The sequence below is a fragment of the Falco biarmicus genome, chromosome 5, assembly GCF_023638135.1.
Source record: "Falco biarmicus isolate bFalBia1 chromosome 5, bFalBia1.pri, whole genome shotgun sequence".
Lineage (NCBI taxonomy): Eukaryota > Metazoa > Chordata > Aves > Falconiformes > Falconidae > Falco > Falco biarmicus.
Genome location: NC_079292.1, coordinates 34,512,615 through 34,527,141, shown reverse-complemented (window position 1 = coordinate 34,527,141; position 14,527 = coordinate 34,512,615). Strand labels below are relative to the sequence as shown.

At 39.7% G+C, this 14,527-nt stretch overlaps 1 protein-coding gene across 1 annotated transcript in view; it reads left to right on the top strand.

Moving 5' to 3' along the window:
- TPH2 (tryptophan hydroxylase 2) overlaps nucleotides 1–14,527 on the top strand; it is a 54,502-nt gene that overhangs the window by 11,169 nt on the left and 28,806 nt on the right. The window contains exons 6-8 of the mRNA XM_056338969.1: nucleotides 4,894–5,090; nucleotides 6,777–6,912; nucleotides 12,361–12,487. Of these exons, the coding sequence (XP_056194944.1) occupies nucleotides 4,894–5,090; nucleotides 6,777–6,912; nucleotides 12,361–12,487 (460 nt within the window). The remainder of the gene's footprint in view (nucleotides 1–4,893; nucleotides 5,091–6,776; nucleotides 6,913–12,360; nucleotides 12,488–14,527) is intronic.

Below are 14,527 nucleotides of genomic sequence, written 5' to 3'. Positions count from 1 at the left end.
TATACTGGATGCTGCAAAATGCCATTTAACAATTTTGCCAACACAGCTCTAAATTTCTCAGAATTCAGTCAGTGGATTTCTCTCTAGTTAGTGGAGCTGGTGCCTGTGGACAAATGTACTGCATGAGTTTTCTCATTTTGATTTTTTTTGTTCCATGTCAAGTCAGTATTTTCAATTTTCTACCATCCCTGAGAGTTAGGAAACTTTCTGTGCTACCTACAAACACCTGCTGTGTTCCAATTTTCTTGTCACAGAAGCATTCAACTAATTCTTATCATACTCCATGTTTTATTTGCAACAGGCCTAAGCCCTCATTCTGAAGGGAAAGGACATACTAATTTCCCGGTCTTTTCCATTTTACCACACTTCTTTATCATTTTTCTCCTTTGAGATTTCTACCTCCATTGTTTAAAGAATATAAAACACAACAATTTTTTCTCCCTTTGTAGGAGGCATGTCCTGTAAGGAAGCAATTAAAAAATGGATTTTTGAAGGCTTTTCAGTTCTGGTCTTCTATTCTTAATATAAGGCTAATATATGGGCTGCAGAAGGCTGGGGGGATGGGAGGATTAACTCTGCTTTGTGACCATATAATCCTGAATATATTTCTCCTTTACTTTTGTCCCATTCCTGTCGTTAAGCTATTACCAATCTAATAAATATGTAAGTCCTGGTGTTGGTTCCTCATTCTACTGCCCACAGTGGCATTTGTTTAGCTGGCTGTATGTGACATTCACCCAACACACCGAGCTGCTGCCTGCTGGGGGCAGGGTGCTAGCTGGTAGAGAAGCTTGTTGGGCTGACCAGGTAAGTCCTAAGCTTAGCCAGCTTTCAAATGTAAATCGAGACAGGTTTTTTTTGTTTGTTTGTTTACAGCTGATTGATTTATTATCTTTTTTTTTTTCAGTCTAATGCTTGTGGTAGAGTTAGTGCTTCTTGCCTAGCATTTATTGCAGTGTGAAATGTCAAGCAGGTACCTGTGGATGAGGGCAGACTGTGTGCTCGTAGAACTCTTTCAGTAAGTTGGATAGTTCTCCATTTACCTATGGTGGTAGCAGCAGTGCCATGTATTTCACAGCTGCTAAGCGGCTGGAAACAGCTCCCTTCTCCCTCTCAGCTGCCTAAGTGCACTAAGCAATGGTTGGCCTTTTGCTAAAAAGGGTTTTTTTTGCTCTGAAACCAGTGACAAATGTCTTTTCACAAAAATCACATAATCCTGCATATTCCCAGAAAAACAGATAAAGGAAAGGAAAAATGTTTTCCTTCTTGAGATATTGAAGGTTCTTTAACCATTTCTGCAGGCACATTACAAAAATCAAACTACCCAAGCCAGAGGTTATCTGGGGGCCAGGTCTTGTGCTTCAGCGAAACTGCTCAGAAGTGCACCTTCATCCTGATCTTTTCAAGCCTGAAAAGTATTTCAAACTCTTCCTATTATCATGGGAAGAGGGAAAAAAAGATGCTTTGAATGTTTTCAGCCAGGGACCACAAAATGACTGGGAGGTCAGTTCTTAGGACAGTTACCTAAGATGTAGCAGTCTTGTTCGTACTCCTCAGGTCTCCTGCAGTGGTGATCTTAACCCCAGGGATGTGCCATATCTACTGGGCTGTATAGTCAGTCTGTCTCCAGGTGTGCCTGTAGACAGCCCAGGGAGACATCTACCCTCAGCATCCTGAACTCAGCCTAAGCCATGCTGAGGAAGGGCAGATCAGCTCAGGGGGGACTCTGTGCTGCTACAGCTAAGCCATTTCTGTTACACATGCTGGGGAACTCAGAATTAATATAGATGTCTCGACACTACATTGCAGTGTCATTACATTCTCTCCTGTGGTCTAATGACTATTTACTTATTTATACAAAAAGAACAGCTCTGTTGTAAGGACTGCTTCCCTCAGGGATAAATTGAGAGCATTGTCTTGAACCTCTCAGTGTTTTCCAGGTAAGTGACCTTCCTAATAATTTACTGAGGCTTGATGGTAATGATGAAAATTTCTACTTTTCATTTTCCAGTGTAAGAAAAAAACCCAACCAACACACTTATTTCCTTAACAAAAGTAACGAAGAGATTTGGCTGCAAAGAACTGGCTGCAAGGAATTGGCTCTGTATAAAAAATGTTGAGTTGAAAATCCCAGATCGGTATTTCCTTTATGAATTGCTGCTGTTCTATAGCGATAGATGCTCTGCTTTGCTTGAACATAAAGAGGCCTCTGTAGTGGAGAGAAAGAAAACCACTAAGAATTAACTTGAAGGAGCAGATACTTGCTGGTGCTGGGTGTTAAAGGGAAAGACGTGTTAATAGAGCACAGCAGTGAAGATCAGCTTTATGAAATAAATGGACCAAAAAAAAAATATTCTTCCCTCCTTCACTTAGCTTCTATCCAAAAGATAGTGAAAATGTGTTAATCTTTCTAATTAGTCCTTTGAGACTGATAAGGTATTGAAAAAGTGTTGAGAAAATTAAATCTGGAGGAAAAATACAATATTTAAGAGGGAATTCATAATATGAGTTGATAGCTCATGACCATAGCAAAATGGAAAGACCCTGTTTTAATAAGGTGAAATAAAAATTCAGGATAGGTTAGCTTGTAGAGTTATCTTACTCAGCCACAAGAAAGCTGGCTATGCAGGCTGGCCATTTCTGTGATTTATTGTAATGTTTGAGCGCAAGGCGGGTCTTGGTTGTTGAAACAAGAGGGTGAGAAAAATGAGATTTGCAGAGCTGGGAAAGACATAAGTCCTCCCTCAAGTCTGGTTGCCTTGATGTTCTTGATAAAGAAAGCACTATCATGATCAGCTCTCGTAGGCATAAATCCTACTAAGGAATTAATGTTCAGTGAACCTTACTTCAGTACTAATGAATTAATTGAAACAATAACTAAGTTATAAACCTTTTAGTGAGCAGCAGCCAAGCTTCAGATCGTTGATTGTGTTTATACCTCTCTAGTGACAGGCTAAATAGAAACCTGAATTTTTCCACCGGTGCACACATTTTTTTCCTCTTTGCTGGTCCAGTGCTGACCCGTACTGGCAGCATCCATAGTAGAGGTCAGGTCTAAGGAAAAGGGATGAGGCTACTGCACAATATTCTGGCAGCTCCAGGAGGATGGAGTAGCAACCTGCTTGTATCTGTCATGTACGGTACAATTCAGAATAGCTGTGTTATGCTTTCCATGAGCTGGCGGGCACTTTAAGGCTGATAAAGTGTAAAGGCGAAGACAGATACTGGACCTGAAGGACTGACTTCCACCACAGAATGGGCACAGAGCCAGCGCAGCTTCTCTTGACGAGAAATGCTTCACTACACGTGTTGCAATTCTTGTCATGTCTACAAAAGAGTGGCTGAAGGGGAACTGGCGGATGTATTGGATGTTCAGTGAGTCCTCAGCAAGTATGAGTACCTCATACAAAGTAGCCTTTGACTGGCAGATAACTGCCATGGATCAAAATCCATTGATATAGTGAAAGGCAAGGGAATTAAGTGTTACGTTTTCAATAAAGATGAGGGGACAACCACAATGAACGTGGTGCTGATGATCCTCTCTTGTGCATGTAGGGATTGCACAGCAGCAATCGCATGTGACAAGAGGGCTCATTCCTTGTTACCTTGTATGATGGAGACAGGATTATGAACTGAGCAACAACCAAGGTGGCGAGCCAACCCCCAGCAAGAGCCCAGCACTGCAGTTCTGCTGCAGTGGGATTCCCCATGCCCACTGTGCCCATTCAGCTGCTGTCTGCGATACTGGGGAAGCTGCAGCACTGGGCTGGGAGCACCTGTGTTGCCAGCCTTGTGGCAGGGGAGTGGGAGCTAGGGACTGGTGGTGTGGAGGAGGATCCTGTGAATCCCTTTGCCAATCTGTACTTCTTTACAGTGCAGGAAAAGAGGACACCTGAGAAGGCAGATTGCACAGCTTACATACTATAGATTGTGAACACTGAATATTATAAAGATTATAAAATGAGATGATGGCCCTTGACCATGGCATGGGAAATGCCTGACAGCTAAATACAAGGCAGTGCAAACTGGAAGGAGCGCTTCACACCCTTCACACTGTGTCAGTTTCAAATTAGCTGTAACCATTCAAGGCAAATCTTGGATGTCAGAGATGCATCAGCAGGTACCTTGGAAAGCTCCTGCTTTGCAATTTCTATACATCTGTATAAGGGGGAAGAGGCAGAGGGATGGTGCAGAAGAAAAGATGTGTTTAGAGGCTTAGTTTCATCTAGGGTAGGCTGGCTGTTGGCTCTGATGTGAGCTTCCTCATGATGTAGTCCTGTATGCATTTGGGGTTCCAAACATACCCGGACATGTAAGCGACAGTCTAAACAATAAATATATCTATATCTATATTTTTTTTTTTAATTGGATCCACACATTTCTAAACATCTGTGTAATTGCCTAATCTTCCTTTTGTAAAATGCTGGGTAATGATGCTATGTGAGTATTATGTGTTTTAAAGAATGCATTGAGCATGCAGTCTGCTGATGATGTTACTGAATCTACAAGTTAGACTGAATCAGGATCTTCAGCTCACCACTTGCAAAGGCATCAGTGGCAATAAATGGAGAAATATTACTCTGGTATAGGAACTTGGCATATAAGAAATCAATCTTTTTGCTAGCATATATGCAAAGATTAAGAAATAATCTCATTGCTTAATAAGAAATACAGTTCTTAAGAAATGAATGGAATATGTGCAATATCACATCAAGAAGTAATTCTAAGCAAAAAGCATCTAGCTGTCATTTTTAAGGAGTTTTTAATAGCTTTAATATGCTCCCTCTGCCTTTGCTTATTTAAATAATCCTTTTCACAGAAATTTTGCCATCCACAGTCTGTCTGGAATCTTGTTGTATTCACATGTATTTTTTATTATTTTATTTTTTACAGTGGTCAACCCATTCCTAGAGTGGAGTACACCGCTGAAGAAATTAAAACATGGGGGGTGGTTTTTAGGGAACTCAGTAAACTCTATCCCACCCATGCTTGTCGTGAATATTTAAAAAACTTTCCTCTGCTGACCAAGTACTGTGGATACAGGGAGGATAATGTGCCTCAGTTGGAAGATGTTTCTATTTTTCTTAAAGGTAAGATTCACATTTGGCTTGTCAGTAGATACGGTTTCATGAAAATGCACATTGAAGGAAGAGTCCCAGCACTGTTAGTGGACTTTGGTTTAGCCTGAAGTATCATTCTGTTTTTGACACTGTCCATGGCAGAGAGTTTGTTGAGTCAAGACAGTTTAATGTATGTATTTGCAAGGATGAAGTTGTAAGGAATTAAACAGCTGAAGATGTATCACATGATATTACTGTGCATAGGGAGGAAAGTCCTTCAGTACCACGAAAAGGAAGAGCAGTGTTAACTCTGCAGGTAAAAGAGGGAATAAAATGCCAAGATAACTGAATTAAAAGAGGAGAGCAGGTCTGGCACATTGTTTTACAGTGTGATGAATATGAGGCTTTCCTGAGTGCTCAAGACCTCATGAAGCTAGTCATTATATTTGTATGTTGAAAAAAATAAGTGGGACTCCATAGATGATCTGGTACTTCTCTTTCATGTTATTTTTTAAGGGATCAGTATATTACTTATTTAAGTTTGAAAATACCCTGATTTTTAATCTGTAATGGAAGTGTATCCCACATGGAAGAAGTGGCAGACATGAACATCCTAGAGGAAAAGCCACCAAAGAGTTCATTTAAGATTTGCATTTCTCCTCAAGGGTCACATCAGATACGTGTATTTGTTCCTTGATCCTCTTGCTCAGAGGCTGAGGAACTATGATACTGTAAAGGTGGCTGTTTGGAAAAGAATGTTATGTGGTGTTAAGTGTTATGAGTAAAATTAGCAAAGTGTTTTGCCCCAAATATGTACAGAAAGTCTTTAGCTAAGACAAATACAAAATTTCTAATGAAAGGCTTGCTTACTTCAGTCCCTGCTTAATCTGTAACTCTTGTTGTGAACACTTGCATTTACTAATAACTGGCTTATCAGTCTTTTAATTCAATTATGTCCTTCTGGGTCTCTCATATGTTGTATTATGGTCTCCAAGGAACGATGCCAAAGTGTATAGGTTCTTTCTCCCTAACTAGAAGCTCAAAGCTTCACACTGCTTTCAGAAGTATGTTTTCAGACTAAATACAGCAATAGTAGTGTGCATTGAAGAAAAAATTGGAACGTTCTCCTGTAAACACTTGGAAAGAATAAAGAATGAGTTTGAGAGAAATGTGCTTTTCAAAGTCACCGAGTCTGAAATCATTCCCCACTGGGACTCATCTGACAAAACCCCACTTTGTTAAATATTTAAATGAGGACCTTAACAGTGAAAGTCAGTATTTTACTGTCACAAACAGTTATTTTATCTGTAAAAATAAGGACAGATTCGATTTAATCCTATTCTGTTCTGTTAGTTTTTAATATATTTTACTGAAGTCATCTTCTGTTTTGGAAACTTCTCTCCCATTTGGTACCAGACATAAACCCCAGATATTCTGTGATGTGAGAACGTCACTTATGTTACCTTACTGTCTTTTCTAGACAAAGGTGTTTGAACCAACTTTGAAATACCTCAAGCTGTTTTCATTAAACATATGCTATCAATGCAAAATAGTTCTTGTACATGACAGGTGAAAATGATGTGTGGTGATCTTCAGCCAAGATTCTCCATGTCTCCATGCGTCTGGTCGATTAAGAACAGCAGATCATTACCTGTGCTCAGAAACTGATGTAGTGATATATATAATAATGGTCTTTTATTATCTCCTTCACTTCAGAAAGGTCTGGCTTCACAGTGAGACCAGTTGCTGGATATCTGTCTCCCCGAGATTTTTTAGCTGGCTTAGCGTACAGGGTTTTTCACTGTACTCAGTACATACGACATGGCTCAGATCCTCTCTACACACCAGAACCGTAAGTTCCTACATTTGCTTTAATGCAGAAAAAATACACTCACTAGATTCTTAAAAGACCCAGTTGGATTTGCCAAGATTGAAAAGAGTAACCTTTCTGCAAATGTAAGAATCTGCTTACATCATTGATGACAAAATGCTTTACGTTGGTGAGCCAGAATTTAATTCAAAGGTTTCTTTTGGACTTTTTCCAGGGGTCTTAAATAACTGGATAATTTATATGGTGGGTCAAAAAATTCTGTCTGGATTATATTTCAGTAGAAAATGGAGTTTTCAACTAAACATTTTGAAAAAGTGTCTGAAATTTTATTTTCTGTTGGACAACTAAGGAAAGAAGTTGGAAAAAAAGCCCTGAATCCTCTGAAAAAAAATTGCTTTTCGAATTATGGTCTGGTTTTCTTGTGTCCCCATTTATCTTTTTTGGGCCAGACTCCACAGCTGAACTTCATTTCTCTCTTATACCGCAACGCAAGCAAGTAATGAAGCACCATCCTCTCACTCAGAGCGGTATGAGATATGAAGCCTGTTACAGGGAACATGATAGAAATAAGAGACACTTTGATTATGACTTTCATGGGACAGTATTATATCTTTTCCAAAACAGAATATTGCAAGTTTAGATGAAATATTTTGGCATTTGGTCTCTTGATGAAAAGCAGGGGGAAAAAAAAAAAGATCGAAGTGATTGTAGTTTTTGTCGTGTAATATATATGGTGTGCTCTGTGTAATAATAACAGAACAATACGTGTCAGTTCAGTAATACGGAGGTATTTTTACCAAAGGCATCCATTGATCGTGTAACCACAGGAATGACATTTTTGCAGTGAATCAGTCATCAGGCGGTTAGCATGAAATTGTAGCTGTTGTTTAGTCAGCTTGGACTATTTGAGTGTATTTTATCTTTGCCAAAATTTACACAAAGGATTCGTACATATATACTCAGCTCCGGTCCTGTAAACATTTGGACCCATGCCTAACTTTGATTTCATGAACAGACTGCCAAAACTATGGAGTAATATTTTTGGATATAAAAGAATTACTGGAACTGTGCGTTAAGCTGTATCTCAAAATGCTCTGACGTTATTCCGGCAGGAGTCACCAGGTGGTGCTGTTACACCCTGAGCGACTTTCCCCGCACGTGAACTGGGCAAAGCGTTTGCTGAAATGCTGAGGCTGGTTTTGTCTGTGTGTTTCTTTTGGGAAAGAGGTGGTAAATCCTTGAAGGAATTCACTCATTTCTGTAACCCCTGTAATTGGAACTTTAATCTCTTAAATCTGTAGGCTAATTGCTACAGTCTAAAACCCTGAAAGAAAGGCTTGGATATAGGATGCTGGACCTCTTCTGGTCTGTCTGAAAATACCTAGATATTTCAAAAATAGAAATTATACTTGGGAAGTACCAGGTTTTGCACCAATAATTTCCAATTTTATGGGAAGCCGGTGTCTCAGATTGCAGCAGCTGCCAATGTTCGGCAAAAGAATGGTGACATTTATTAACTTAATACAAACTAGAAGAACAATTTCATCTATTGATAAGGGGTTTACATACAGAACTCTAACAGGAACAAAGGAAGAAACATTTTCCAGGAAACAATTAAGTACATCTGTGCTTTGCTGATGCTGTCTGGTTCCTTGATTTGTATATTTGAGACCCCTGTAGTTTTCAGGATGCTGCTTACATTCAGAATTATGCAGTGTATCATAGCTGATCCTTAGTAGTAATGGCAACTACTTTTTTTCTTACCTTTCTGGTCATGGTGTCTGGAAAGTCACTGTGTAGTAATAATAGTTCAGTTAGAATGAAGATTTTTATTCCTTATTTGGACTGAACTTAAAAATCCAAGTTACAGTCTTAACACCTCTAAATATGACTAACGGGAACTAGATTGTCATTTTCTAATGATGTTACTCTCTTCTTGCAAACCTACCTGTTCACATAAATTAATTAATGTGCTGACTATCAGGAACTCCCTAGGAAAATCTTGAAAACCCGTTTTTAAATGAGGGTTTTTTTTTCATAAGATAGAGCGTATAGTAAGTGTTATCAGAAATGTAGAGTGAAATCCTGGCTTTCTTTTGCAATCAACGGCAGAACTAAATTGACTTGAGTGGGGACAGCTCTTCATCTTCCGCAGTAGCTGCAATGCTCTGAGTTGTGCTGGTTGATATATGGGGCCATAATGAGGTTTGCTGCAGGTCCCTGGCTTGGTGAATGTTGCATTTCAATGATATAAACCCGGTAAAAAGACTCCCTTTGACTTCAGTGGGCTTTCCATCAGATTTAACACCCAGGCTATAGAGCTAGATACAAATTAGAGAGTTCATTTGGTTTGATCTGTATCACTACTATATGCACTATATGCATTTTAAAACATTTCTTCCTGAGTTTCATTATGTTTCTACTACATTCACAGAGCTATATAGATTTCCTCTGCTCTGCTAACTAATTTACTCCAAGAAAAATCTTTTGCTGTGAAAAGTGCATTACAAAAATCTTATTTTCTCTAAGCAATGTGTGAATAAATTAAAGGAACTTAATTATTTTCTGAATAAAACAAACCCAAAGAATCAAGCGAATCAAGCCTTGGTAGTTAAGTGAAGAATTATATTGTTTAGACTATCTGTAAAGGGCCAGACTGGCAGGGAAATCTTAGAGACTCCAGTGACAATCCCAAATGCTGGTTCATGGTTCTGCCTGGAAGTTTTAGTTGTTTGGTGGTTTTTTTCTTTTTTTGTTTGTTTTGGTTTTTTTTTTCTTCATATGCTTTCTGTTTCAAGCTCCCCTCTTTATATGTTCAAAATACTACTTTGCATAGTTTTAATGGAAGAATCTACAAGCTAAAGACATGAATGAAATATCTTCTGCCTCATCATCCTCCTCCCCTTGCCAGGAGAAACAAGTTGGTGGGGCTAGACTTTGTCTGTTCCCATTGTGTCTGCAAGGGTGGAAGTGACACAAAGAGCCTGTGTCCCACTGTAGAACTAAGGATAACGTGTCCTTGCTTATTTGTTTCTGGGAGTTGTGACTTCAGCACAGGAAAATAGAGATACCACAGGTACCAATAGTAGTGATAACTGCTGTAGAAGCCCACCTGGAGACAAGTGTGCTTACCTGAAGCCAGGAACTTGAAGCCAATCCCACTCTTATCTTTGCTCGTATTTAAACTACTGATAGGAAGTGTAATGTATCTGGACCAATGCAGTGCAGCATAGGTGAAGTGCTCAGCAATCAGTGTTGATTTCTCCACTGAAGATGAGAACTGCAGTTAGAGCTCTGAACTTCCAGAGAATGGGCTTTGTGGCCCATTTCTGTGTTGGAAGGTGATGGTTGGAAGACGCAGATTCCTCCAGTGGATTGCTTGTCACTGGGAATCCTCTGGGTGTATCTGTCAGACTGCAAATGCCATTTTCCCACTGTCTTTTGTATTGTTAGCAAGCTAAATTTTGCAGGAGATGACAGAATAAATTGTGACTGGAACTGAATTAATTAAAGAAGGGTCATTAACCTTTGATGATTATCCACTCAAGTGATGCAAACCATCTCCTGAACAAAGAGATGGGAATCATGCAGAGCCAGCCAATTTTTCAAGTCTGAGCTCCAGTGAGGAACGAATACTAAGTTATGGGTCTTATGATAGGGAACTTTGGTCATTTTGCCAGATTCAGAGCATCACCAAAGGGGTGTGGAGGTCATAAAAGAGAAGCCTTCTTACCAGCTGCTTTTGAAGAAATTGGGAATTTCTCAGGCTCTGAAAGGACATGCAATGATGTAGAAAAAAGGGAGGAAAGGTCTTTCAGGAGGAAGGACAAGCTTTACTAGGCAGTGGAAAACAAACACAAACAATTTTCCTTATGTAGGTATGATGTCTAATACTGTTCCTGGCCAGCTGTACATATCAAACATGTTTCATGGGTGCTGACTGAAAATATCGGCACACAGTAAACTTGAGCGCTCAGCCTATATTGCTACAACTGCATCACCAGTCAGTGTCCATGGACCATGTTTGTTTTATCATGTCGGGTGCAAGAGTATCTGTTTACCTCCCCAGCCTCTTTGGGAAATCTGTACGTCTTAGAAAGCAAGAGAAATGAGATTTGGTAATTCCTCTGTACTGTTGAATGAATTACTCATATATGAGATTGGCTCAAACTCGTCATGCACAACTTCAGAGCAGTGCTTGTCTCACCAAAAAGTGCCAATATAACATGAGGAAATGTTGTCAGGCATCTGTCAGTGGGGCCATCTGGGCTGAGAAGAGAGACTTGTATGTAACCCTTGAATACTGGAACTATATTTGATACAATTTTGGTGAGGCAATCTAGTAATTTCAAAAATGCTAATCTTAATTTGCATGCATTCAGAAACTACTACCTACTGCTATCTACCTGGGCACAATTGTTGAAGATTTCTTGGTGAAGAGTACTGAGTAAGGAGACTTTAAATTACGTAGAAGGTTGTTTTTCTCTTCATGATTTATATGAAGTGTCAGGTTCTGTGTCTTTTAAAACAAAAATAGTTTATAAAAGACAAATTGGATGATTTTGGATAGAAGGCAGAAAACTTGATGTTTTTTCCCTGCCTTTAAAACATTTGTTTACAGCTTGAAAAAAAAAAAAAAGAAAAAAAAAGAAAGTGTCTTTGAAGAGACAAAAGTAAGGGAAATGTCAGATCTGATTTTTAAAGTGAACTTCACTACCAAGTCCATTATTTTCTGTTAGCAAATGCACCAAAACTTTCAGAATTGTTTGAGAGCTTTTGTAGATGATGCATGTGCACTTTCGTTATGTTGGTTAGCAGTTTTTTGTACACTTAGGTCTGCACTTTGTCATGACTAACAATGCACTTACAGGTGTGGACAGCAGTTCTTTTTGAAATGATTTGGGTTCTTTGCTTTTTTTGAAATCTACTTGGTGAAAAGTGGACTGTGTAACAAAAGTACCCAGTAATAACAGTAGAAACTCGAGACTAAATTAGAAATTAAGCATGCAGAAACCTCTGTAAATATTGTCCTGAATTTCTAGTGGCAAGTGGCAAAATGTTTGGTTGTGGAGTTGTACCCAGGTGCGGAAAGGGGAATGGAGAAGAGGAAGGGGGAATGTGTTGGATTTTGAACTTGCTACATGTTCAAAGAAATGCTGAAAACAGTCTTCATGGTACTAAGCCTGGAATACAGCAGTGATCAGGCCCTCCCACTCAGTCTGGAAATGCTGGGGAAATCGTGGAACAGGTGGGGTTAAATGACATATAACCCCTTTAATAGAAGCAAATGTGTATGCTTCTACAGAACAATATACAGGGAAGAACTACTGCACCATAAAAAACATGTTTCACGGTAGGTGTTTTAAAGTAGCAGTCAGACCCATGTAAAATGGCTTATGTTAAATTAATTATGGAATGATTATGGCATTTATTTCTGTAATGACTCTCTTTTAATTTCCATTCCCTTAGGGATACATGCCATGAACTCTTGGGACATGTGCCTCTACTTGCTGATCCCAAGTTTGCACAGTTTTCACAAGAGATAGGACTTGCTTCACTGGGAGCATCAGATGAAGATGTTCAGAAATTAGCCACTGTGAGTCAAAATCTTTTTGTAGCATGCTCTCTCATCTGTCCTCCTCTTTGGTTGATGAAGTGACATGCATTGTCTTGTTAGAACTGACTGCATTTTCAGGTTGCAGATGACTATGATGTGACACAGACCCTTAGATCACAGAGCTTTAGGTATTTTTCCATTGTTTTTAATAAGACTAAAGCTGAACACACGAGTCTTCGGGTAGTCAGTTTTACTTTTTATATGCAATAACCACCAATTTTCAGGGCTAGCTGAGATGGATGTTGTCTACTTTAAGGTGCTGAAAACAAGTAAGCAAGGTAATCTTGAAAAAAAGCCAGAACATTTTGGTGTGTGCTCTCACCTCTACTTTGTTAGTTCCTCCACAGGTGGCCACTTTGGCTCTTAGCACTGCTGTTTTGCAGTTGTTTACTGAATTGTCGCGTGTGGTGGATTTTGAGAAGATGTTGCATCCTTGCTACTGTTTCTGTTGAGAATACCTAGTTACTAAGCCAAGCCTGTGCAGCAGTAGATTTAGAGAGGTCAAGTGCCTCAGCCAGTGGCTGTGAGATGGATTCTATGTTGCATCAAAAGATGCACATGCCAGTAGATAGTGTGAACTGGAAGAGGTTGGGTGTTAAAGATGTAAGATGCTACTGACCACCTGACTGGAGCCTTCTTGGCCCTTTGTGAAGGACTGTTGCGTTGCAGTGAAGGGCCCTGTCAAGTTGCCAGGACTCTCAGCTCCTGCCCACCTGTCAGCCCTGCTGCATTGCCATTTCCAAATAACTGATACGCATCCTTTTGCATCATGACATAGGTTAGTGATCCCTGATCTATACCACTTGCTTTGTTCAGTTGTTTTAACTTACTGTATGCTTCCTTTTGTGGATCCTCTTAAAACTAATGCTGCAAATAATTTAAGGAATTATATTGTATTAAAAAACAACCCCATATTTAAATATTTTGTCTCATGAAAAATTCCGTGAGATCCAGCAGAAGAATTGGTTATTTTAAAACTTATCCAGCATACTACTGCTTTTCTGCAAAAGAAGTGCAGTGGGGGTTTAAAGGGTTGGAAATAACATGGAAATAACATGTTGAAGGTAGGTTCAAACCAGGTTCAATTAAACTGTAATAGTTTTGATGCCCTGGCTTAGCAGCGGCTTAGAGTCCCATCTGCTGAAAAAGGTGTTTGTACACATCCGTTTGATTTTAATTCTGTAGCCCTGCAGAGGAGGCTACTGAATTTATTTAGTCAAACCAGCCTCGCTCCTTAGACTGGCTCAATGTCTTACTTACGGCCAGTTCCTCTCACATGCTTCAGGGTATGTGCGTTCCTTGATTTTCTAGTAGATGTCTACTGAGAAGAAACTGTTGTTTGTACAGAGGAATCATGAACATTGTGTGTCTGTTTGCACATTTGCTGGGAAGGCACTTAGCAGGAAGCAGACCTACCTTGTCATGACCTGCAGCCTCAAGAGAAACTACCTAACTGGCTGTCCCTGTAGGTACTTCGAGAAAAGCAGTATGGCCAAGTCTTTCACCCAACATAACCTTGGATGACATGGGCCTGTTGCAGAGGACAGTGTTGGCACTGATCTGTTTGAGGAGAGATATTAAAGTGACCTCTGAATATTATATAAAACGCTTTTACTCATCCCCCTCACAGAAGTTCCCAGTTATGACTGACTGTGTCATCTGAACAGTGAGTTGCTCCTGAATCACAAAGCCAAAAATAAGACAGCTGAATCACTTTCCCTTATCACACTGAGAATTTGATATCTGAGTCAAACTTGATTTCTCCTCCCATGCTTGAAATAGCTCTTTCAGGTGGAAGAGACATTTAGAGAGAAACTTCAGGTAGCCCAGGTGGTGTTATTTTTTGTAGAAGCACAATGAGTGGCTGTACTCCCCTGGGGCAGGTGCTTGACAAATACAGAGATGTTACTTGCCCTAAAATTTGCAATGTAAACAGTCAACTTGAGAGCAAGTAGAAAGAACATCTCTCAGCAGTGAGGGTGAGGAGGCCAAGAAATTCATTCAGCTGGGCACCAAATG